Source organism: Camellia sinensis, chromosome 14, assembly GCF_055761805.1.
Source record: "Camellia sinensis isolate YWXY chromosome 14, ASM5576180v1, whole genome shotgun sequence".
Lineage (NCBI taxonomy): Eukaryota > Viridiplantae > Streptophyta > Magnoliopsida > Ericales > Theaceae > Camellia > Camellia sinensis.
In genome coordinates this window covers 78,103,881-78,125,544 of record NC_138974.1, presented here as the reverse complement: position 1 = coordinate 78,125,544, position 21,664 = coordinate 78,103,881, and the positions used below count along the sequence as shown (strand labels likewise).

The following is a 21,664-nucleotide window of genomic DNA, read 5'->3' as shown; positions in this document are numbered from 1 at the left end:
AGTTGTTTGCCACTGCTTTGGGTAAAAACTTATATCTTTCTTTGACATGCAGGGACCCTCTTTCTTAACTTCGTCCAACAAGATTTTTAAAAATATCTTTACATTTTCGGACCTCCACATCTTAAAGTCGTCAACATCGTTAGCCATTCTAGCCTAATACAAGTGCAACAAATGTACGTTTATAGTTAGTTGGAAAGTTAGCAAGTTCAATTCAGTTATACAACTTAAACCAATTGCAACACAATTAAAAAAATCTGGTAGTATATGAATTCAGTTATACACAATTCAGTTATACACAAATCTGGTAGCAACACAATTCAGTTATGCACCTTAAACCACTGACTTATGGAGTAAGTGAATTGTAGTATATGAACAACTTATTTTAAAAAATCTGGTGTAGTGAGTTCCACATAGCATTGTGTTTGGCAATAAGTGAAATGAAGTACATGCATAAGAGAAGGGAATAAATCTGTGGCAGTCCAGTGTCCATGAACAAAAAATGCAAACTTAAATTAGTAAGCCATTATTACCAAAATCCACAACTGCTAAGCATCACTATATGGGCCATTACCAATATTTAATATGAGCTTCGGCATGCAAAAGTTTATTGGATAAGGACAATCATTTTTAGTAGTGGAAGAATTGACTGATGGTTGAGGAGATCTCTTCCTCTTATTTTTTGGTGTATTGAACAATGACCGAGGAGTACGTAGTTGGCTTGAAACATTGCAAAAAAATAGTTTAAATAGGAAACAAAACAAAATAAAACAGTTTCTCGCCATTATTACCAACAATGAACATGTCAACTTGTATATGACATTATGTATATAATGCAACATTTTATTTGACAAATGACTTGGAAAGCAGCCAAATACACAAACCTGTCGACCTTCATTGGATTGTCATTGCTCATTATCTTTTCCAATTAAGTTTTTTGTTTGCTTTTATTTTTGTTAACCATTCTACATTTTTTTCTTTAAACAAAGTAAGTAAAAATATTTATGCATAATGTCATATACAAACTCCACAGGTAGATAAACTCCACAAGTAAGTACAAATATTTATGCATAAAGGAGCTGAAAACTTAATTAAATGTTGATTTGGAGAAAGAAATAATGGTCAAGCCAAAGTTTAAGAGAGTCGTGGCATATGCACTATCTCCTCAATATGTGGTTCTGTTTTGTAGAAAAGAAGGTATTATTTGCAGAAATATGCATGCAAAATTAGCTTCTTATATTGAATAAAGTTTAGATCAACATTATGACAAACAACTCAGTAAAATTTGTGAAGTATGGTGTCAGACAAGTAAATGACAACCTTTCAAAGAAGTAAGTAAATGCAAAAATGTGAAAGTTAAATTAGTTAATATTTAATAATACTTCCTTTACCCCTTTTGACTACCCTTATCATGTATAGTTATGTTACGCATATGGATTTCTTATTTTATCAAAAAGGGATTTCCATGATCATTATTTAAAAAAATAAAAAAAAAGGACTTTTAAAATCATGTGGGCTTGAAGAAGCAATTGACCATAAAGATTTTTACCTTCAGCTTAGCAAGTATTTCAAGGTACTCCTCCTAGAGGCACATATAAGAAAAACAAATTCAAACTTTTGCTAATATCAACTATTCCAATCAGATAGTTTCAACATAGACAAGATGAATTATGTTTCAATGAATGTAGAGAATGATGATGGTTTTAGAAATAGACAATCATTTCAAACTTCTATCCAATCCAAATATTCAAAGTTATGTACCCAAAAAAAAAATTCAAGGCCTTCAAATTAACAAATTTGTTTAATTGCAACACGCCCAAATTTGTTCAAACAAAATTCTGTCATCATTATTTAATAGCTACAACAAGTTGGATATTACCTCATAACAACAGCCATTCAATGAAACAAGTAACCACATAAAAAGTTGCATTATACTTCAAATAACAATCAGTTGGACATAGTTTCAAATATATTTCGACCACTTCACCACCACAAGTACTGCAACTTCAGACGAAGTTTTTAGCACCAACTGAATTAACATAACTGATAAAATTATTTGCCATTGAGAAACAATCCAACAATGCTCAGCTTGAGAAAAAAAACTAGACAGTGCTACTAAAAATTTACCGATTGGGAAATTTCACCACAATCTGACAAACCCAAAGGCAGTGACGAAAAGATAAGCCATGGGAACTTTGTAAACCAAAATCAGTCAACAGATTGTTCAAAACTCATGTATACAATGAAATTTCAAAAAAAAAAAAAATTATTCGTTCAACACAAATTGTACCTCTTGCTTGCCTGCTTTTGGTGGCCCTCAAATCCCACCGTCCTTAACGAAGACCTGAGCACATCCTCTCCATTTTTGCAGCGAATGATGAAGTTATGCTTCGTCTTGGTGGGGTTTGAAGCTGGTTGGTTTGCATTTTATAGAGCCCACGACAAAAAAATGATGGACATTGATGTTACAAGTCCAGATTGTGTGAAGATTTAACTCAGTTTGATTGAGACAAAAGCTAGGGCAAGATTTGGAGAAATCTGTGACGAAGATAAGTTGTGGCTGTTCAAAGAGGACCCGTATGAGTAGATGCCCCCTATTGCCTTAAGCCTGTGTGACACAGAGATGAAGGAGGTAAGAAATAGCATCAGTGCATCTATGACGCAAGATTTCTCAAATCTTCAACAGCGTACTGATGGAGGTAAGACAAGTGGGTTTCTTCGAAAGCACTTGGACAAGTATAGATCTTGGCCTACAGGTGTGAATCGTCTTCCTTGACACAACCGAGAGAGAGCCGTTGGACTGCCTCTAAAGGATTTTTTATATTAGAGAGATGGAGGTCAGAAAGGTTCTTTTGAGAGAGAGAAGTGAATGACAAAAGATGCCTATAACTTGTGTTGGGAACCATCTTTTTTTCTCTAAGATGAGTCTTCAGAGAATATTTCAGAAATATTTTTGCCAAACACGTTTTTGTACTTTTTTCTCTCAAAAATTGATTTTGAAACACAAACCAAACAAGGCCTTAATTTAAAAAACTCAAACCAAACACACTGATTGTAATTTAGGCTGTTTCAATTTACTATTTGATTACAGAATAGTAATTTAAAAAAAATTTCTTTTGTCAACAAGAAATGAACCCTTTTATTAATAATTATCAACCAATTAATTATTTTTAATGATGTTATAAATATATTTTAATTAATAATTCAAATAATTTTATTATTATATAGTAGAGTTGCCACGACCCAGACCTATCCTCAAAAGTTTAGGTCATGACCGGCCCGTACAATGGCCTCAAAACAACATCAAATAACATAATTTATTCAATAATGGGGCCTAAAGCGGAAGCAATTAAATAATAGAACGTCACTTGAGCAGTGTCTATATACTAGGATCATTACACATCTCGTAAACGGAGAAGTTCACATGTACCATTCAAAAAAAAAAATACAATCCAAGCATGTGTATGTACAAGGAGTTAAGAACCTGAAAAGTTACATAATCACTAAATATGTAACAAATGCCACCAAGAACTTAACAAAAATGTGGCATTGAACTCCTTAAGAGACAAAAGAATCCAACGTAGGACTTAACAAAAATGTCCACAAAAGGCTCCTGAAGCTAACCTAGGGTTGGCCTCCAAGCTGACCACCTACAAAACATACATGAATACGGAATGAGCCAGGCTCAGTGAATAATAATAACATATGAAGGTATGTAAATAAGCATGTGTCTTAAAGAATATGCACGTATTACATGTATGTCATTTTCATCAACACATTCTGGAATGGCCTTAGGCCCAATAATAACAGAACGGCCTCGGGCTCAATAATAACAAAACGACCTCAGCCCCAATACTAACAGAACGGCCTCGGACCCAATAATAATAGAACGACCTCAGGCCCAATAATAACAAAACGGCCTCGGGCCCATTTCACATGTCATTGCGGTCAAGTGTTCAACCAGATGAACCAAAATACAAGTTTTATAAACCATATCATTCATGAACAAAAATATAAAATTTGTAACTTTCAACATAGTGTTACATTACTATTACTCACAGTGATTCGGTCACATAATGGTCTCTTCCAGCGAGTAACCTACACATGGCACACACACAACTTAATAAATACTTAGTTCTTTTCTGAGCTTCTTTAATGAATTTTAATCAGTTCTATTCGTTCTTTCACTTTCTCTTGTGGTTGTACAATACATATGCACATGAGAATAGTTGGAAACCATATAATTGGAGGCCCGGAAGTCAGAAGAAGGAAAGAAAACAAAATCGAAAAAATCAGCCCTGCTCGTGCGGTGGTCTTGGCCACACGTGCAGTGGCCTAGCTACTCGTACGATGGCCTTGGCCACACGAGCGAGCAAACTTCAGAATCGAAATTGTCCAAAACAGGGTTGGCCGCTTATGAGGTGGACCCCGCCGCACTAGTGGTCTGGGTTGAAATTTTCATTCTGAAAATTCATCAATTTCTCAAGCTTTCCATAGGCACTTCCAAGGCTCAATCCAAGCAATTTCACTTCAAAAACATGATGCATGAGCATAATAAACATGAAACCTAAACTCAAGTAGACCACAACTTATTTTAATTTGGCATATACAACTCTAATTTCCATATTGCCTTCATGCTCTTCAAATTTTCATGATATAGGTATATATACATATACAAACATATATACATGAGTCCAAAGCATGCCAAAAACTAAAGATAACAAGACAATGGCTCACAATCTAACTCAAGACAACCCAAAACACAAGAATCCAACCAACTCCAAAGAGTACATGCTCAATTTCATGGAATACATTCAAACAAGCCATAACTCATAAACCCTAATTTCATCTTAGGTCTTGATTCTCATCAATTGAAAAGACATTCTAAGTAGTTGAGTTGATTATCACTTACCTTGAGCTAGATCCTTGGTTTCCCCTTCAATTCCCAAGTTCTAATCTCCTAGATTGAATTCTCTCATCTTCCTCTCTTTTCCTCTCTGGAAGCTCTCCAACAAAATATCCTGAGGCTAAGTTTTAGTTCTTTTCACAAGGCTCAAGCACATATCCTATATCACTTAGCTTGTTGAGGCAAAATAAGGGTAATTACAAGTTTAGCTTAAATAAATCAAATTAATTCATTACGAATCAAATTTTTACAAAACTTTATATTATATCCTAAAAATCATGCTAATCATAACTGAAAAGTCGATTTCGATTTATCTCACCTCTAAGGCCTTCAATTTCTAGCTGGAAAGTCACTATTTCAACAAATTTTCTCATAACCGACAGATACAAATTTATAAACATGGAATTAACACATTCGAACATGGAATTTCACATCAAACACATAAACACACATATAATGAAGAAATTTAAGCATATGAGAGGGTCGGGTTATTACAATCTTCCTCTCTTAAAAAAGTTTAGTCCCTGAAACTTAGTTAACCTCAAGATGCAAACAATTTTAAATACCGCTTACTACTACAAAAACAGATAAAGATCACACTTTTTTTGTGTAATCTATATTATTTAATCACACTTTTTAAGTTTTGTCAAAGTGTGATCTTTGGGAGTGTGATTAAAAATGGTCATTTTTAATCACACGTTTTAAGTGTGATTAATAACATTTAGATTACATCTTTTAAGTGTGATTAATAACTAATAAAACCTGTGATAATAAATATTTAGATCACATCTTTTAAGTGTGATTAATAACTAATAAAACATGTGATAATAAACATTTAGATCACATCTTTTAAGTGTGATTAATAACTAATAAAACATGTGATAATAAACATTTAGATCACAGATTTTAAGTGTGATTAATATCTAATAAAATATGTGATTAATAATGAGATAAGATCATACGTTATATGCATTTCTCATCACAGTTAATGCGTGTGATAAAAAAAGAATTCGACATATTTGAAAAATAATCAATATTATTTTTGTACGCACATTTGAAGAATTTAATACACACTATATACTATACTTTGAATCACAACCACATATTGAATGGAATAACATCATATATTTCATAAATGAAAGTTAAATATGTTCAAAAGTACACACAAAGGAATTAAATAAAAAGTTTTAAACTGTGCTTACATATATTAAAAAATGAAAAAAACTTGAAAAACTAAGTTCTTGAATTCTTTGACCATATTTTACATCTCTCCAAGAAATTTCTGACCTGAAAAATGAAAACACAAATTAATTCAAAAACCACTAGAAGCAAATGAGCAAACTAACTATTTGTAAAGATTGTTCTAGCCTTACAAAAGATAAAGTCGGACTTTTTCTCATCACACTGACTCTTCATCTCCTGCATCAATAGAAAAGGAATAACTATTTGATCGTTACTAGTATAAATGTTTGGATTACCATATAGATATGACATAGGCATAGAATCAATAAATCCAAAATGAAAATCTTTAGTGCATGGCCAGATATTTTAAAGTCATAAAACCGAAATAAAAGCCAACTATTGTTTCAATATTATATATATATATATATATACATATATCACATGGTATTAGAAATGATATAAGCCCAAGCAGTGCTTGTGTGCAAGTCTAAGTCTTAAGGAATGCTTACAGAGGTGTGAAGTGATTCGATCATCTGCCCTTGTTCTTCAGTTCTCGCTAGTACAACATTAACTTTGGCAGCAGCCTCATCAGTGTGCTTTTGGAGTTCTACAATATACACAAGAAAATACTACAATATACACCAGAAATAAGACCCAAATTAATACAAATTAAAAACAAATATCTAAGTTTCTTATTTCTTATAAGATAAATGACAAACCTCATGGCCAATAACTCCTAAAATTGCAGCATAATTTGCATCTGTAGCAGTTTCTAGAGATGCCAAAACAAGCTTAGAATGGAATCTGTATCAATAACCAAGTCAGACAAACTCCAATCAAATGAAATGCACGATAGATGGAAATAAAGAGTCAAAAAAAATTTCACGAAGCATTCATTCAAGCTCTTACTTTCCATGGCTAGCCTGAAACAAATGCATGAAATAATTAGTCATTTAAAAGGGGAAAATCACAAAGCACATCAAATATTAAGGAAAATGATATACATGAGAAACATTGAATATGTTGAGACTTACATGTTAAAATCTAGAACAGCAACAATATTGAAGAGATCCAGGTCATACTCAAGACCAAAATTCTTGTTGTTTCAGCCACATTCTTCACTGCTCGCATAACAATTGCAGCTGCTCTTGCATCCAATCTAGTTGTAGGTTCATCCATGAAAATAATAGAAGCTCCACAGATATCGTAAGCCACTATCTCCGCTTAGTAACACCAAGCATGCCAACCAAGCAATCTTTGATTTCATCAAGCTCAATGATCTCAAGGACTTCTTTCACAAATTCCTGTAAAGATGTGCAGTAGCAACAAAAGTAAAATAATGTTTAAACTATTGTTGTAGATTAAAGAGTAAATTTAACTTCCTTATATATAGGTCATACAAATTTAGTTTTTGAATCAATTTCAGGATGCAAACGCAGCCAAGTAGAAGAAACCACTGATTCTTCTTTTGTAATTTGTGGAGAATGTATGTCGGTTTGCTCACAGTAACCCAAAATCGTAGCAAACGTCTCCTGAACCTTGGGAAACCCTCAAATTCTAATATCTCCTTCAATAGTGCCACTAGCTTTTCTTCGTGCAAGAACATTTATAAGAGTTGTTTTCCCAGCTCCACTGACACCCATCAATGCTGTAAGAACACCAGGCCTAAATGCACATGTAATATCACAAAGAAGTTGGAGTTTTTTCTGAGTGAACCCCCTTTCTCTCATTGCCAGAAATCAAAGAAAAATGGCACAATTAACCAATGTAATTTGATCCAATTAGTTCTAAATATTTAACAGGTACATAATATTTATAAGAGATTTGTTTATATGATTACCGCAGGGATGTCAACATAGTATTGCACATTTTGAAACACCAGAGTTGGGGTTCAAAAGGTAAAACCACTCGACTTGTAAAATAATATTACCCACCCTTATTAAATGAAACAGGGATAAACTTATAAGACGATAAATAAAGGAAAAGAATCATGTGAAGCAATGGTTTCAATAATTATAAGAGAATGAAGAAAAATCTAAAAATACACGACCTTTTATGAGATTTTGTAGTATAGTTAGGAGAATTTGTAGATTTTGCTTCTGCATTAGCAACACTGAAGGAATCTTCAGATCCTTAAATTTGGGAAAGCTTTTCATTTGAAATAATAGCACGAGAACCAAGAGCTGAATTCATTATAAAATGAAATAAGCATATGTCACTCTGCAATTCTTATGTTGACTTTATATAATCAAAAGATAAACTTACGGTTTAAGAACGTCAAGGCCAAGGTAAATCCAATGTTGAAAATTATTATAAACCCAAGTAAAGCACCAAGTGATATCCAAAATAAGTATTCGTGAAAGCACAATCCACGGCTTTCAAGTGTTTCTTGCCCTATGGTAGTATTTGCTGTCAATGCCTAGACAAAATAATGAAGAGCATAGAATGAATAAGCAGATTATGGCCATCTATTTTACTTGATTACTAAATAAACTGTAAGTAACATTATTGGCTAAATAACAATCAGTCCCAAAACGTTTGTTAAATATCATAGATCCAGAAGTCTGTGCACCGACTCATATATTAAACTTTAAGGCTGTGTTTGGATCATGGATCTTGGTAGGGATTTGGAAAGGAAAAGGGAAAATGTGGGTGAAATGTCAATGAAATATTTTTAGATTTTTTCTCCATTTCCCTTTCTTTCTTTAAATCATTGTCAAAATTCATGATCTAAACACAGCTTAAAAGATCATCACAAGCATCTAATCTACAAATTATGATTACCATAAAAGGGTAAAATATCATATTATCTGGAAAAGAAAGAAAAATGACAGAAAGAGACACGTAACTCCAACTAAAATAAACAGTAAGCAGCATATTGCCAACAAGGATTGACATATCAATAAGATGTGCAGCGCCCAAATGAATACAATTTTATGGAAAAAATACTAGACAACTTAATTAGAATTCTGAACATCCCATGATATCTGGAAGAGAAGGTACAAAGTACAGAGGTTATGCTTGGGCAAATAAAAAATGAGCAATGAGGTATTGGAAAAATGATAAGTTCATGGTAAAAATTCCAAGCATTAGAGCATTGGTCAAAATAGGTGGAGTTCATGCTAAAGAAATGTGGTTCTTGTGAGGATGATCAACTGGATGGGATTCGTGTTGTCTAACCAATAAACTGAGAGATTTTGTTGCTAATGGTAACTGATATAAAGAATGATATCCTATATAATTAGTGTTCTAACATTATTGTTTTAGAAGTGGTCCTCATCTAGCCCTTGCTAGTGAGCTGCTGTATCAGCATGAAACTCATAGAATTTGTATAGTGCCACAAAAAGCAACTTGAATATTGTGTTAGTTAGAGAAAGCAACAACTCTGGCTTTTAGATACTCACCTTTTGCCATCTTGGAGCAAGAAATTCATTTAAAGCAAGGCCTATCTCACCATATGTCATCGGGGAAAGCCAAAATCCCCACTTTAACCAATTCGGTTTAAGTTCATCTTCCCAAACAACTATAAAAAAATAAATTGGAAAAGAGTTACCGAAGCCTTACATTTTAGGATAAGGAAGCCACTAAATAAAAAGACAAACAATATCAACATACTCCCAGTTATGTTAGAAGCAACCACGATGTAGAAGATAGATGCTAAGAAACGAAACATGGATGTTGCTACTAAGTGTACCTCAAAAAATAGAAGGAACTGGTGAAAGAACCTAAGATACAAGGCAATGATAGAGATTAATACAACATTAAGATGTTTATATTGGATAGCTTGATATACAATGTTGGGCCCATTTCTTATCAACTTATGTTTTTGGCACTACTGGTGATCTAACAGTTTGTGTTGGGTATGGGTGTTTATTTGAAAGTACTAGTGAAGATTGCAGTTGCTGGATAACTAATCTATGAAAAAACTGAGTTAAATTGCTGAGTAGTTGATACAAATATTGGTACAAATGGTGACAACTTGTTCAAATCAAAGACATATTTGAAGGAAAATAATATATATATATATATATATAATATACAAGGAAGAACAAAATGTAAGCCTTGTCAAGTGAAACTAACCTTCCAGCCTCAGGATTGTATCCAATGACATTGAAAGAGGAACCTTGAGAATGGTGGCTGGGATTGCATATATCTAGAACTTCAATTCATTTAGCTTTATTCATACTTGCATTAAATAAAATTTAATAATAGGTATTTGCCGATGGAATTCTTTCAAATTCTAAATATTTAATATAACAGTTATCTTTATAAAAAAAATTAAATTAAGTTATTGAATTTATATTAAAAATACAATGATATGGATAGCATCATGCTAAATTTGACATAATGATAGCACACTGAAATGGGTAATTTTCTGGGCATTTTTTCCCTAAACAGAGACTGTAAATGAGTAATTTTCTAGGCATATTGAAATAGGTAATTTTTTCATTTTGGTAGATCTGCTTTGATAGTAGGAAAAACTCGACTCAAATGAGCCAAATACTTGTGTTAGACATCTCCAGCATACTCAAAATTTTACTTTACAATAAAAGAAGAATTTATTCCCTAAACAGAGAATAAGAGAGAGTGAAACCAGGGGCCAACCATTATCAAAAGGCTCACATAAAGTAAATAGAATTTAATAGGAATGCAAATAAGAAGCAAAATCTACCAAAATGAGAAAGAGAAAGGGAAAATCTACCAATATCTGAAAAAACAAGCAAACTAAAACAAACAAACAAACAAACAAACAAACAAAACAGAACTCACAGAGTTGTTATCAAAACATCAGTGAGCAGAGAAGATGCAACGGTGATCGGCAAGGCTACTAACGATGGTGGCGACCGGCAAGGCTACTAGAGGTGACGGCGATGGTGATCAACGTAGTGACAGAGCAAGAGATGAGTGCAGCGTAGTGGAGAAGCAAGAGATGCATGTGAGACAAATGTTGAATACGATAAGATGAGGGGTGGGCGTGTTAGGGTTTAATTTGGGAATTGATTGTGTGTATGTGAGAGAAGTAAAATAAAAATATATAATCACACTTATTTAAAACGTGTGATTAAAAAAAATATTATCTCACTCATTAAATTAAATGTGATTAAAAATCATTTTAGTTTTTTTAATCACACTTCTAATAAAAGTGAGATATTTTTAATCCTTCTTATATAATCTTTAATCACATGTTAATTAGAAGGTGTGATTAAAATATATATACATATATATATATATAATCACACTTAATTGAAAAGTGACATAAAAATAAATATTATCACACTTAATGAAATCAAGTGTGATTAAAATATCAATCTAATTTTTTTTATCACACTTTCAATAAAAGTGAGATATTTTCATTTGTCAAATTGTGATTTTTAACTATTTTTGTAGTAGTGGCTGTTTCATTTCCTCTTCTCTTTCCTAAGTTGCTTCTTTCCCGTAGTGTTCATGCCATTCAACTTTCACCATTGGTATTGCCTTGTTCTGAAATTGTTTCACTTGTCGATCCAAAATCTGTGTCGGTTTCTCTTCATAGATCAAGTTGTCATCTAAAGCAATCTGATGGCAATCTATAATATGGGACGGATCTTGGAGGTAACCCCGTAACATGGATACATGAAAAACATTATGTATTTGGTCCATACTTGGTGGAAGGGCAACCCGATAAGCCACTGGACCCACTCTTTCCAGAATTTGAAATGGACCAATGTACCGGTGTGCTAATTTCCCTTTCTTGCCAAAGCTAGTGTGCCCTTTCATCAGAGTGACTTTCACGAAAACATAATTACCAACCTCAAATTCCAAATCTCTTCGTAGGTGATTTGCATAAATCTTTTGCCTACTTTGGGCGGTTTTCAATCTTTTCTGAATGATTTTAATCTTCTCTGTCATCAATTGTATAATTTCAAGTCCAAACAATGATCTATCACCAACTTCAGTCCAACACACTGGAGAGCGACATTTCTTTCCGTACAAAGCTTCATCTGGTGCCATTCCTATGCTTGAGTGGAAACTATTGTTGTATGCAAACACATCTGAAGCACATCCTCTAATGTTTGTTTTGTTCTCTCTGATTGACCATCAGTTTGGGGGTGGAATGCCGTACTAAATTTTAATTATGTTCCCATAGCATCCAGTAAACTCTGCCAAAGCCTAAATACAAATTTTGCATCTCTACTGGATACAATTGAAACTGGATCACCACGTAGCCACACAATTTCATTCATATACACAGTAGCAAGTTTATCCGCATTATATTGAGTTTTCACGGCCAAGAAATGGGCAGATTTAGTTAATTTATCAACAATAACCCATATGGAATTCATACCTCAAGGTGTTCGGGGTAAGCCAACAATAAAATCCATAGTCAAATGTTCTCATTTCCACTCTGGGATTGGGAGGGGTTGAAGTAAACCCGCCGGTCGTTGGTGCTCCACTTTTACTTGCTGACATTACAAACATTTGGAAACAAATTCTGCAATTTCCTTATTCATACTTGGCCACCAAAAATTTTGCTTCAGGTCTTGTTACATTTTATTATTGCCGGGATGCAGTGAAAACTTAGACTTATGTGCTTCCTTCATAATCCTTCTCTTAATTTCTGGAACATTCAGAATACACAATCTGTCTTTAAATTTCAACACTAAACTTTCAAGAATGAACTTGGGCCTTGGCTTTGTTTCTATTTCATCACAAATTTTCTTTAGGAACCTATCTTCCATTTGTTTTTGTTTGATTTCTTCAATAAGTGCCAGTTGAGCTGACATTGCTGCTAATATTGCATCTTGACCATGTAGCACGATTTCCATATCCATTCTTTCCAGTTCAAATAGCAACTCTTTTGCCCTATGAGCAAGCTTGCCAAGTTCCCTATAACTTTTCTACTAAAAGCATCTGTAACTATATTAGCTTTGCCGGGGTGATAATGGATTTGCAGGTCATAATCTTTAATAAGCTCTAACCATCGTCTTTGTCTCATGTTTAACTCTTTTTGGGTAAAGAAGTACTTTAAGCTCTTATGGTTGACATAAACCTCACATGTGGTACCATACACATAATGCCGTCATATCTTCAAAGCGTACACCACGGCAGCTAGCTCTAAGTCGTGTGTGGGATAATTCTTTTCATGAGGCTTGAGTTGGCGAGAAACGTAGGCAATGACCCTTCCATTCTATATGAGTACACAGCCCAATCCCTTGTAAGAAGCGTCATTGTAGATAACAAACCCCTCGGTACCGGTTGGTAAAGCAAGAACTGGTGCTGCAGTTAACCTTGTTTTCAACTCTTGGAAAGCAGATTCTCTTTGTTCAGTCCACTCAAATGGAACACCCTTATGGGTCAATTCGGTAAGCGACATTGCTATCTTGGAAAAGTCTCTAACAAACCTCTGATAGTATCCTGCTAGACCCAAGAAGCTATGAACTTCTGTCACATTCGTCGGAGTGGGCCAATTCACTATGGCTTCTATCTTGTGTGGATCAATAGAGACACCCTCCATATTAATAGCATGCCCTAAGAATATCACTTCATGCTACCAAAATTCACACTTCTTCAATTTCGCATATAATTTTCTCTCTCTCTCAATGTTTGAAGAATTACTCGTAAATTGTTCTCATGAGCTTCCGTACTTTTCGAATAAATGAGTATGTCGTCAATATACATAACCACAAAGTCATCCAAATAAGGTTTAAAAACACGGTTCATCAAATCCATAAAAGGCCGTCGGTGCATTAGTAACCCCGAATGGCATAACCAAAAACTCGTAATGCCCGTATCTGGTTCGGAAGGCAATCTTTTCAATGTCTTCATCTTTCACCTTTAATTGATGATATCCGAACCTCAAATCTATTTTTGAAAAGACTTGCGCACCTTGTAGTTGATCAAATAAATCATCGATTCTAGGCAAGGGACACTTATTCTTTATAGTTACTTTATTGAGCTCCATGTAGTCAACATATAACCGCAGCGTCCCATCTTTCTTCTTTACGAAAAGAATCGGTGCCCCCCAAGGAGAGGTACTCGGGCGAATGAACCCTTTGTCTAGCAAGTCTTGCAGTTGTGCCTTCAATTCCTTCATTTCAGCCAGTGACATTCTATACGGAGTTTTTGACATTGGATGAGTTCCTGGCACTAGATCAATTACAAATTCAATTTCACGTCCACTAGCTCTCCTGGCAACGCTTTTGAAAAAACATCTGGGAATTCATGAACAATTAGAATATTATCAACACATACATTCATTGGTTGTCTATTCAAAATACTACACAAATACCCCTGACAACCCTTTTTGCAACAGCTTACATACTTTCATAGCCGAGATCAAGTACGGTGGTAGAATTACCCCATGTCTCGTAAAAATAAATTCAGATTGTTCCGGAGGGCGAAAAATGACTTGCTTAGACATACACTCAATAGTCACATGGTATTTCCTTAGCCAATCCATTCCCAATATTATATCAAAATAATCCATATCAAGAGGCAACAAGTCAACATATAATTGAACATCCCCAATCAAGATCTCACATGCAGGATAAACACACGTACATAACATGGAGCCCCCCGATGGTGAAGAAACACATAACACATAAGGCAACGATTCCTTAGGTCTTTTCAAATTACTAGCAAAGGTTTCCAACACAAAAGAATGGGTAGATCCCGAATCAAATAATTCATGAACGGAGTGACCATCGATAAAAAATGTACCTGATACCACAACCTCTGTATTTTGCATATCACCAGGAATAAGGGCAAACACTCGTCCCTATCTTACATCATTTATGGTCCCAGTAACTTTGGCAGCAGTCTTTGTTGCTATTGGAGCTGGAGTTGAACCGGCTGAACTTGTAGTAGTTCTATTCCCATTATGTCGGTCTTTCTGAGGGGAAATCTCGTACTAAATGTCTCGTCTTTCCACATTTGAAACAAGCCCTAGTTACTCAATAACAAGTCCCACGGTGTCTCCTCCTACAGTCCGGACAAACTGGTGTTGATTCCCGAGTAGAGGCAGAAGTACTAAAGGTGCCCAAGTTCGGTTTATTGTTCTGCGATGCCACCGGTCGCCTTGGTGCTTGTGCATTCTGTCTTTTCCCCTTCCACTCAGAGATCTGATTTTGAGCAGCTATATTCCCTTCAGCTACTATCGCTTTTCCAACACATCAACATAAGTAGGCAATTTCAGCACATTAATCCGATCCACGATAGCATTCCGGAGTCCTCCTTCAATTTTTCTTGCTTTCTTGTAGTCCATATCTACAATGTGTGGTGTGAAATGGGCTAACTCTAAAAATTGTGCTTCATACTCTGCTACCGTCTTGTTCTTTTGCCTTAAAGTCTCAAATTCTATCGCTTTCTTATCCCGCATGCACTGTGGGAAATACTTATCATAGAAAAGCTCCAAAAATTAAACCCAGGTGATGTTCATTTCAAGGGAGCATCCACCACCTCTGTGCTTCATCCTCGAGAGCAAAAGCTGCAAGTTATACTTTCTATGCCTCGGTACAAGGAAAGACTTCAAACAGCTTCTCTATACCTAGTACCCATGCCTTGGCTTTTATTGGTTCAATGCCCCTCTTAAACGACAGTGGCTTCATCTTCTTGAACTCTTTTGTCAGTGCAATGGTTCGGTCCTCGGCTTGATGGTTTTGCACCACTAGTGATGGTATAGGCACTGGTGACGGCGGTGGTTATTATTATTGTTGTTCCTGTTGCTGTCTCATAGTTTCTGTCATGTGCGCAATTATCCTTTCCAACCGATCAAGCCTTACGGAGGTAGAGTCTTCCATATCATCCATTCTTGTCCTCACCATGATCTACATATAAAAGGATTATAATACACACAAAAAGAGGCACAAGTGTATATAGACAATGATCATTAGTCATCTTTCAAAGGAAATTCACAACGGAGAGAAACATCATGCATGTAGCCTAAGTCTTTTCTAAACTCCTTATAGCTCAATGGACACGTGTGTGAGATATTTACTCGTGCTCTGATACCAACTGTCACGACCCAGACCTGCCCCAAAAAGTTTAGGTCATGACCGGCCCATACAAAGGCCTCAAAACAACATCAAATAATATAATTTATTCAATAATAGGGCCTAAAGCGAAAGCAATTAAATAATAGAACGTCCCTTAAGTAGTGTCTATATGCCAGGATCATTACATATCTCGTAGACGGAGAAGTTCACATGCACCATTCAAATAAAAATACAATCCAAGAATGTGTATGTACAAGGAGTTAAGAACCTCAAAAGTTACATAATCACTAAATGTGTAACAAAAGCCACCAAGAACTTAACAAAAATGTGGCATTGAGCTCCTTAAGAGACAAAAGACTCTAATGTAGGACTTAACAAAAATGTCCACAAAAGGCTCCTGAAGCTGACCTAGGGCTGCCCTCCAAGCTGACCACCTACAAAACATACATGAATACGAAATGAGCCAGGCTCAGTGAATAATAATAACGTATGAATGCATGTAAATAAGCATGTGTCTTGAAGAATATGTACGTATTGCATGTATATCCTTTTAATCAACACATTTCGGAACGGCCTCAGGCCTAATAATAACAAAACGGCCTCAGGCCCAATACTAACAGAATGGCCTCAGGCCCAAAAATAACAGAACAGCCTTAGACCCAATAATAACAAAACAGCCTCGGGCCCATTTCATATGTCATTGTGGTCAAGTGTTCAACCAGTTTAACCAAAGCACAAGTTGTATAAACCATATCATTTATGGACAAAAATATAAAATTCGTAACTTTCAACATAATGTTACATTACTACTACTCACAGTGATTCAATCGCGTAATGGTCCCTTCCAGCGAGTAACCTACACTTGGCACACACACAACTTAATAAATACTTAGTTCTTTTCTGAGCTTCTTTAATGAATTTTAATCCGTTCCATTCGTTCTTTCACTTTCTCTTGTGGTTGTACAATACATATGTACATGAGAATAGTTGGAAACCATGTAATTGGAGGCTTGGAAGTCAGAAGAAGGAAAGAAAACAAAACCGAAAAAATCAACCCTACTCGTGCGGTGGTCTTGGCCACACGTGCAGTGGCCTAGCTGCTCGTACGATGGCCTTGGCCGCACGAGCGAGCAAACTTCAGAATCAAAATTGTCCAAAACAGGGTTGGCCGCTCATGAGGTGGACTCGGCCGCACTAGTGGTCTGGGTTGAAATTTTCATTCTAAAAATTCATCAATTTCTCAAGCTTTCCGTATGCACTTTCAAGGCTCAATCCAAGCAATTTCACTTCAAAAACATGATACATGAGCATGATAAACATGAAACCTAAACTCAAGTAGACCACAACTTATTTTAATTTGGCATATACAACTCTAATTTCCATATTGCCTTCATGCTATTCAAATTTTCATGATATAGATATATATACATATACAAACATATATACATGAGTCCAAAGCATGCCAAAAACTAAAGATAACAAGGCAATGGCTCACAATCTAACTCAAGGCAACCTAAAACACAAGAATCTAACCAACTCCAAAGAGTACATGCTCAATTTCATGGAATACATTCAAACAAGCCATAACTCATAAACCCTAATTTTATCTTAGGTCTTGACTCTCATCAATTGAAGAGACATTCTAAGTAGTTGAGTTGATTATCACTTACCTTGAGCTAGATCTTTGGTTTCCCCTTCAATTCCTAAGTTCTAATCTCCTAGATTGAATTCTCTCATCTTCCTCTCTTTTCCTCTCTGGAAGCTCTCCAACAAAATATCCTGAGGCTAAGTTTTAGTTCTTTTCACAAGGCTCAAGCACATATCCTATATCACTTAGCTTGTTGAGTCAAAATAAGGGTAATTATAAATCAAATTAATTTATTACGAATCAAATTTTTACAAAACTTTATATTATATCCTAAAAATCATGCTAATCATAACTGTAAAGTCAATTTCAATTTATCGCGCCTCTAAGGCCTTCAATTTCTAGCCGGAAAGTCACAATTTTAACAGATTTTCTCATAACCGACAGATACAAATTTATAAACATGGAATTAACACATTCGATCATGGAATTTCACATCAAACACATAAACACACATATAATGAAGAAATTTAAGCATATGAGAGTGTCGGATTGTTACAAGTAGGAATGGCAATTTGAAACCGACCCGACGGGGATCCTCGATCCCGACCCCGATTTAAGCGGTTTTTCCCCAAAAAATACCCCTGACGGGGAGAAGACGGTATCTAAAAATCAATCCCCGATCTGTTTCAGGCCGGGGACGGTGATCAGTGTTTAGGCCCCGGCCCGGCCCGATCCCCGTCCCCGTCCCCATCCCTGTCCCCAGCCCCATCCCTGAAGTAAAATTACTTTTATACCCCTTATATATATATAAAAAAAACCAAACCCGTATATAATATACCAAATCTGTGTTGCTCTCACACTCACTCTCTGATATATCTCTCTCTCACTCTCACTCTCACTCTCACTCTCATCTCAACTCTCTCTCACTCTCTCGTTGTTCTCTTTGGCCCCGATTCCCCTCTCTCTCACCGACAGCGAGCCCCGACCCCCCCTCTCTCTCACCGACAGCGACATCACCACCACCGCTGGCCCCGACCCCCCCAATGGCGACATCACTACCACCGTTGGCCCCGACCCCCCCTCTCTTACCGACGGCGACATCACCACCACCGCTAGCCCCGACCCCCCCTCTCTCACCGACGGCGACATCACCACCACCGCTGGCCCCGACCCCCCATCTCTCACCAACGGCGACATCACCATCACTACCACGGTGATCAGTGTTAGATCTGTCTGTATGTGTGTTAGATCTGTCTGTATGTATGATCTGTCTGTGTGTGTGTTAGATCTTTTTTTTTTTTTTTTTTTCAGCTCATCAAATTGTTAATGGTGATGAACAACAGATCTGTTAGATCAGAATTTTTTTTTATTATTTACATTTGTTAGATCTGAAATTTTTGAGCTCATGAGATTGTTAATGGTGATGAACAACATTGTTAATAATTGTTGTTGTTGTTGATGATAGATCTGTTTAATTGTTGTTGTTGTAGTTTGAAGAAATCATGGAACTGATTTTTTTTTTTTTCTTTTGGTCGGGGACTTTTCGGGGTCAGGGAAACCCGATCCCCGTTTAGGGGCGAGGACAGGGGTAGTGATGAGCTCCCCGTCGAGGTCGGGACCGGGGACGGGGGGAGTTTCCACCATCGGGGATCGGGGACGGGGAGGGTGATCCCCGGCCCCGCCCCGCCCCGCCCCGCCCCGTTGCCATTCCTAGTTACAAGAGCAGTAAGGAAATTTTTTTTTTTTTGTTAATTCTATTAAATAAAACAATTTTAAAATGAAACATTTATAATTTTTTAAACTACATAAAAAAATTCATATTTAAGTAAATTTTAAAAGATATATTTATGATTTATCCTTAAATTAATGTCGTTATGTGAAGTTTGGGAATTGTTTTTTAGCAATGATAAGGATAGAAAATTTTTACCAAATATCATATCGTGGTGGCACACTCATATGCGGCTGACACTTATATAAACGTTTAGTAGGAGATTTTGGGGGGTTTTTTTGGTGATTTATTAATTTTTTTACAAAAAAAAAAAGCTGTAAAAAATAAATAAAAAAGAATGGGTTTAGTTTTTTGGGTTTTTTTTTTTTTTTTGAAGGTTCTCAAATAAGACTTTAGTGTTAGTTGTATACTAAAACTTTAAATTAAGACTCTTTAAAAAAATAATAGACACTCAGTGTCTGAGATTTATTTCTAAATCTATTAGGTCAATAGGCCTAAGCTTATATTTTTTTGAATCAAAAGGACATGTTATTTGCTCAAAAGCTTAACCATCTATATGTTTGTTCAAAAGTCACTTAGCTATTCTAATGTATCTAATTTATACACGTGTTACCTATCTGTCCAACTCTCTATTCAAATGTATACATGTGTCATCTATCTTACCTATTTGTTCAACATCACCTATTTGCCCAACTCACTACCAGTAACAATCGCTGACTTTTCGACCAATTTTTCAACAACTTTTCAACTTGTATCCTTATCACCAAAAAAGATTAAATGATAGACTTAGGTCTCATTTAACAACAAATAAGCTACTTATTGATTTATTGGCTTATTTGAGTTAAATCACCTCTTTATTTTTGTACACGTATTTTTGTAATAAGTTTAAAAAAAAATCAGCATATAAGTCATACCCCCATAGGAACGAACTTTTCACCAATTTACTCAAAAATAACTAAATGGTAGCAACAAAATAAAAAATTATATTGAAAAAACACAATAAGAAATAGTACATAAAGAAAATAATTAACACACATGGAGTTGTTTTTTTTTTTTTGAATATTCTTAAAAAAACAATATAGAGAATTGACCCACTTTTCAAACTATTTGAGAAACTAACTCACTTTTGAAATTGTATTTTCAACATATAATGTTAATTTGAAATCGCCTATTCAAAATGCGATTTTAGGTCGACATGGATTACGACGCGCTAATGTGGCAAGTTGAAATCGCATGTTGAAAATGCGATTTCAAGTTGACATGGCTTCTGTTGCACTGGAGTGGCAAATTGAAATTGCATTTTCAACATGCAATTTCAGTATAAACTTGCATTTTGAAAATGTAATTTAAAGTTACGCAATTATAAAACGCATTCTGAAAATGACATTTGAAATTGAAATTCAGCAATTACTTGGCAGATTGAAAATCCTTTCATTTCAACATTTTTTCCCCCTTCCTATATATTGAAGTGAATTTTGAAAAAAGATAAGGACTCCCTTAACGTAATATAGTAAATGCTATAATTTTAATACAATTACATTAAGTTTCCTTATTTTAATTTGCATCATACTTAATTTTCATTAATAATTTTTTTAGTTATATAGATGAAAAAATAATATTGTCAACATTTTTAAATAAAATTGTTTATTTTACGTTATTTATTTTGTGCTTACACTCACGATTTGACATTGATAAGAATTCAATGTTATCAATGAAGTCACATGTTGAGAATATGATTTCAGAGTTTGAGGTAGAACTAGGTTAAATCACTATCATAAAGATTCAATTTCACACAAATCTACTGCAAACAATGTACTTTGTAATCAATGAAGCAAGTCACGGGTAACAATTGAAAAGCAACAAGTTAGCTTTGCAAACAGTGTACTTTAAAGTCGCTAGAGTAAGTCAGAGAGACGCCTTGAAATTGCATGTTAAAAATGCAATTTCAAGGGTCACTCAACATTATCACTGTTACAATATAAAAATAATAAAAAGGGAAAATTACAGTACAGTGGGACATAAAAATAATTACAAAAACATAATTTTTGTCCAAACCCACGTGGTTTCATGAAAACTTTTCCAAACCCAAGCAATTTTGAAAGAAAATAAAAATCATAATTTAATTTTATCAAAGAAAATAAAAAATTAATAAAATGATGTGGATTCAATTCACACTAAATTCTAAAAATCATAATTTAATTTTCTCTATTTTTGTTGAAATGAAAATTAATTACACATTCCTTTTCATTTTTGTCATTTCTCTTGATATACAGGCCATTAATATAAAA

General features: G+C 34.9%; 2 protein-coding genes across 23 annotated transcripts; both read right to left on the bottom strand.

The window, feature by feature from the left end:
• Positions 1-6,008: 6,008 nt before the first annotated feature.
• LOC114257026 (pleiotropic drug resistance protein 3) lies at positions 6,009-11,086 on the bottom strand. Of its 22 annotated transcripts, none has more exons than XM_082905786.1 (9): positions 9,701-10,849; positions 9,490-9,608; positions 8,351-8,504; positions 8,136-8,268; positions 7,120-7,244; positions 6,805-7,008; positions 6,595-6,692; positions 6,277-6,322; positions 6,009-6,190 (listed from the first exon to the last, which is right to left on the bottom strand). In XM_082905786.1, the coding sequence occupies exons 1-4, from the start codon at positions 9,756-9,758 to the stop codon at positions 8,219-8,221; spliced, it is 381 nt and encodes a 126-aa protein (XP_082761912.1). In that variant the 5' UTR covers positions 9,759-10,849; the 3' UTR covers positions 6,009-6,190; positions 6,277-6,322; positions 6,595-6,692; positions 6,805-7,008; positions 7,120-7,244; positions 8,136-8,218. The 22 variants fall into 22 exon arrangements, 18 of the variants coding, with proteins under 18 accessions (XP_082761912.1, XP_082761915.1, XP_082761902.1 ...); XM_082905789.1 differs by lacking the exon at positions 8,136-8,268 and having other exon boundaries at positions 6,805-6,889; positions 6,981-7,008; XM_082905776.1 differs by adding an exon at positions 10,856-11,086 and having other exon boundaries at positions 6,805-8,268; positions 9,701-9,810.
• A 417-nt stretch (positions 11,087-11,503) lies between these two features.
• Positions 11,504-12,076, bottom strand: LOC145807099 (uncharacterized). Its single transcript, XM_082905029.1, has one exon. The coding sequence runs from the start codon at positions 12,074-12,076 to the stop codon at positions 11,504-11,506; it is 573 nt and encodes a 190-aa protein (XP_082761155.1).
• Between the last annotated feature and the right edge of the window lie 9,588 nt (positions 12,077-21,664).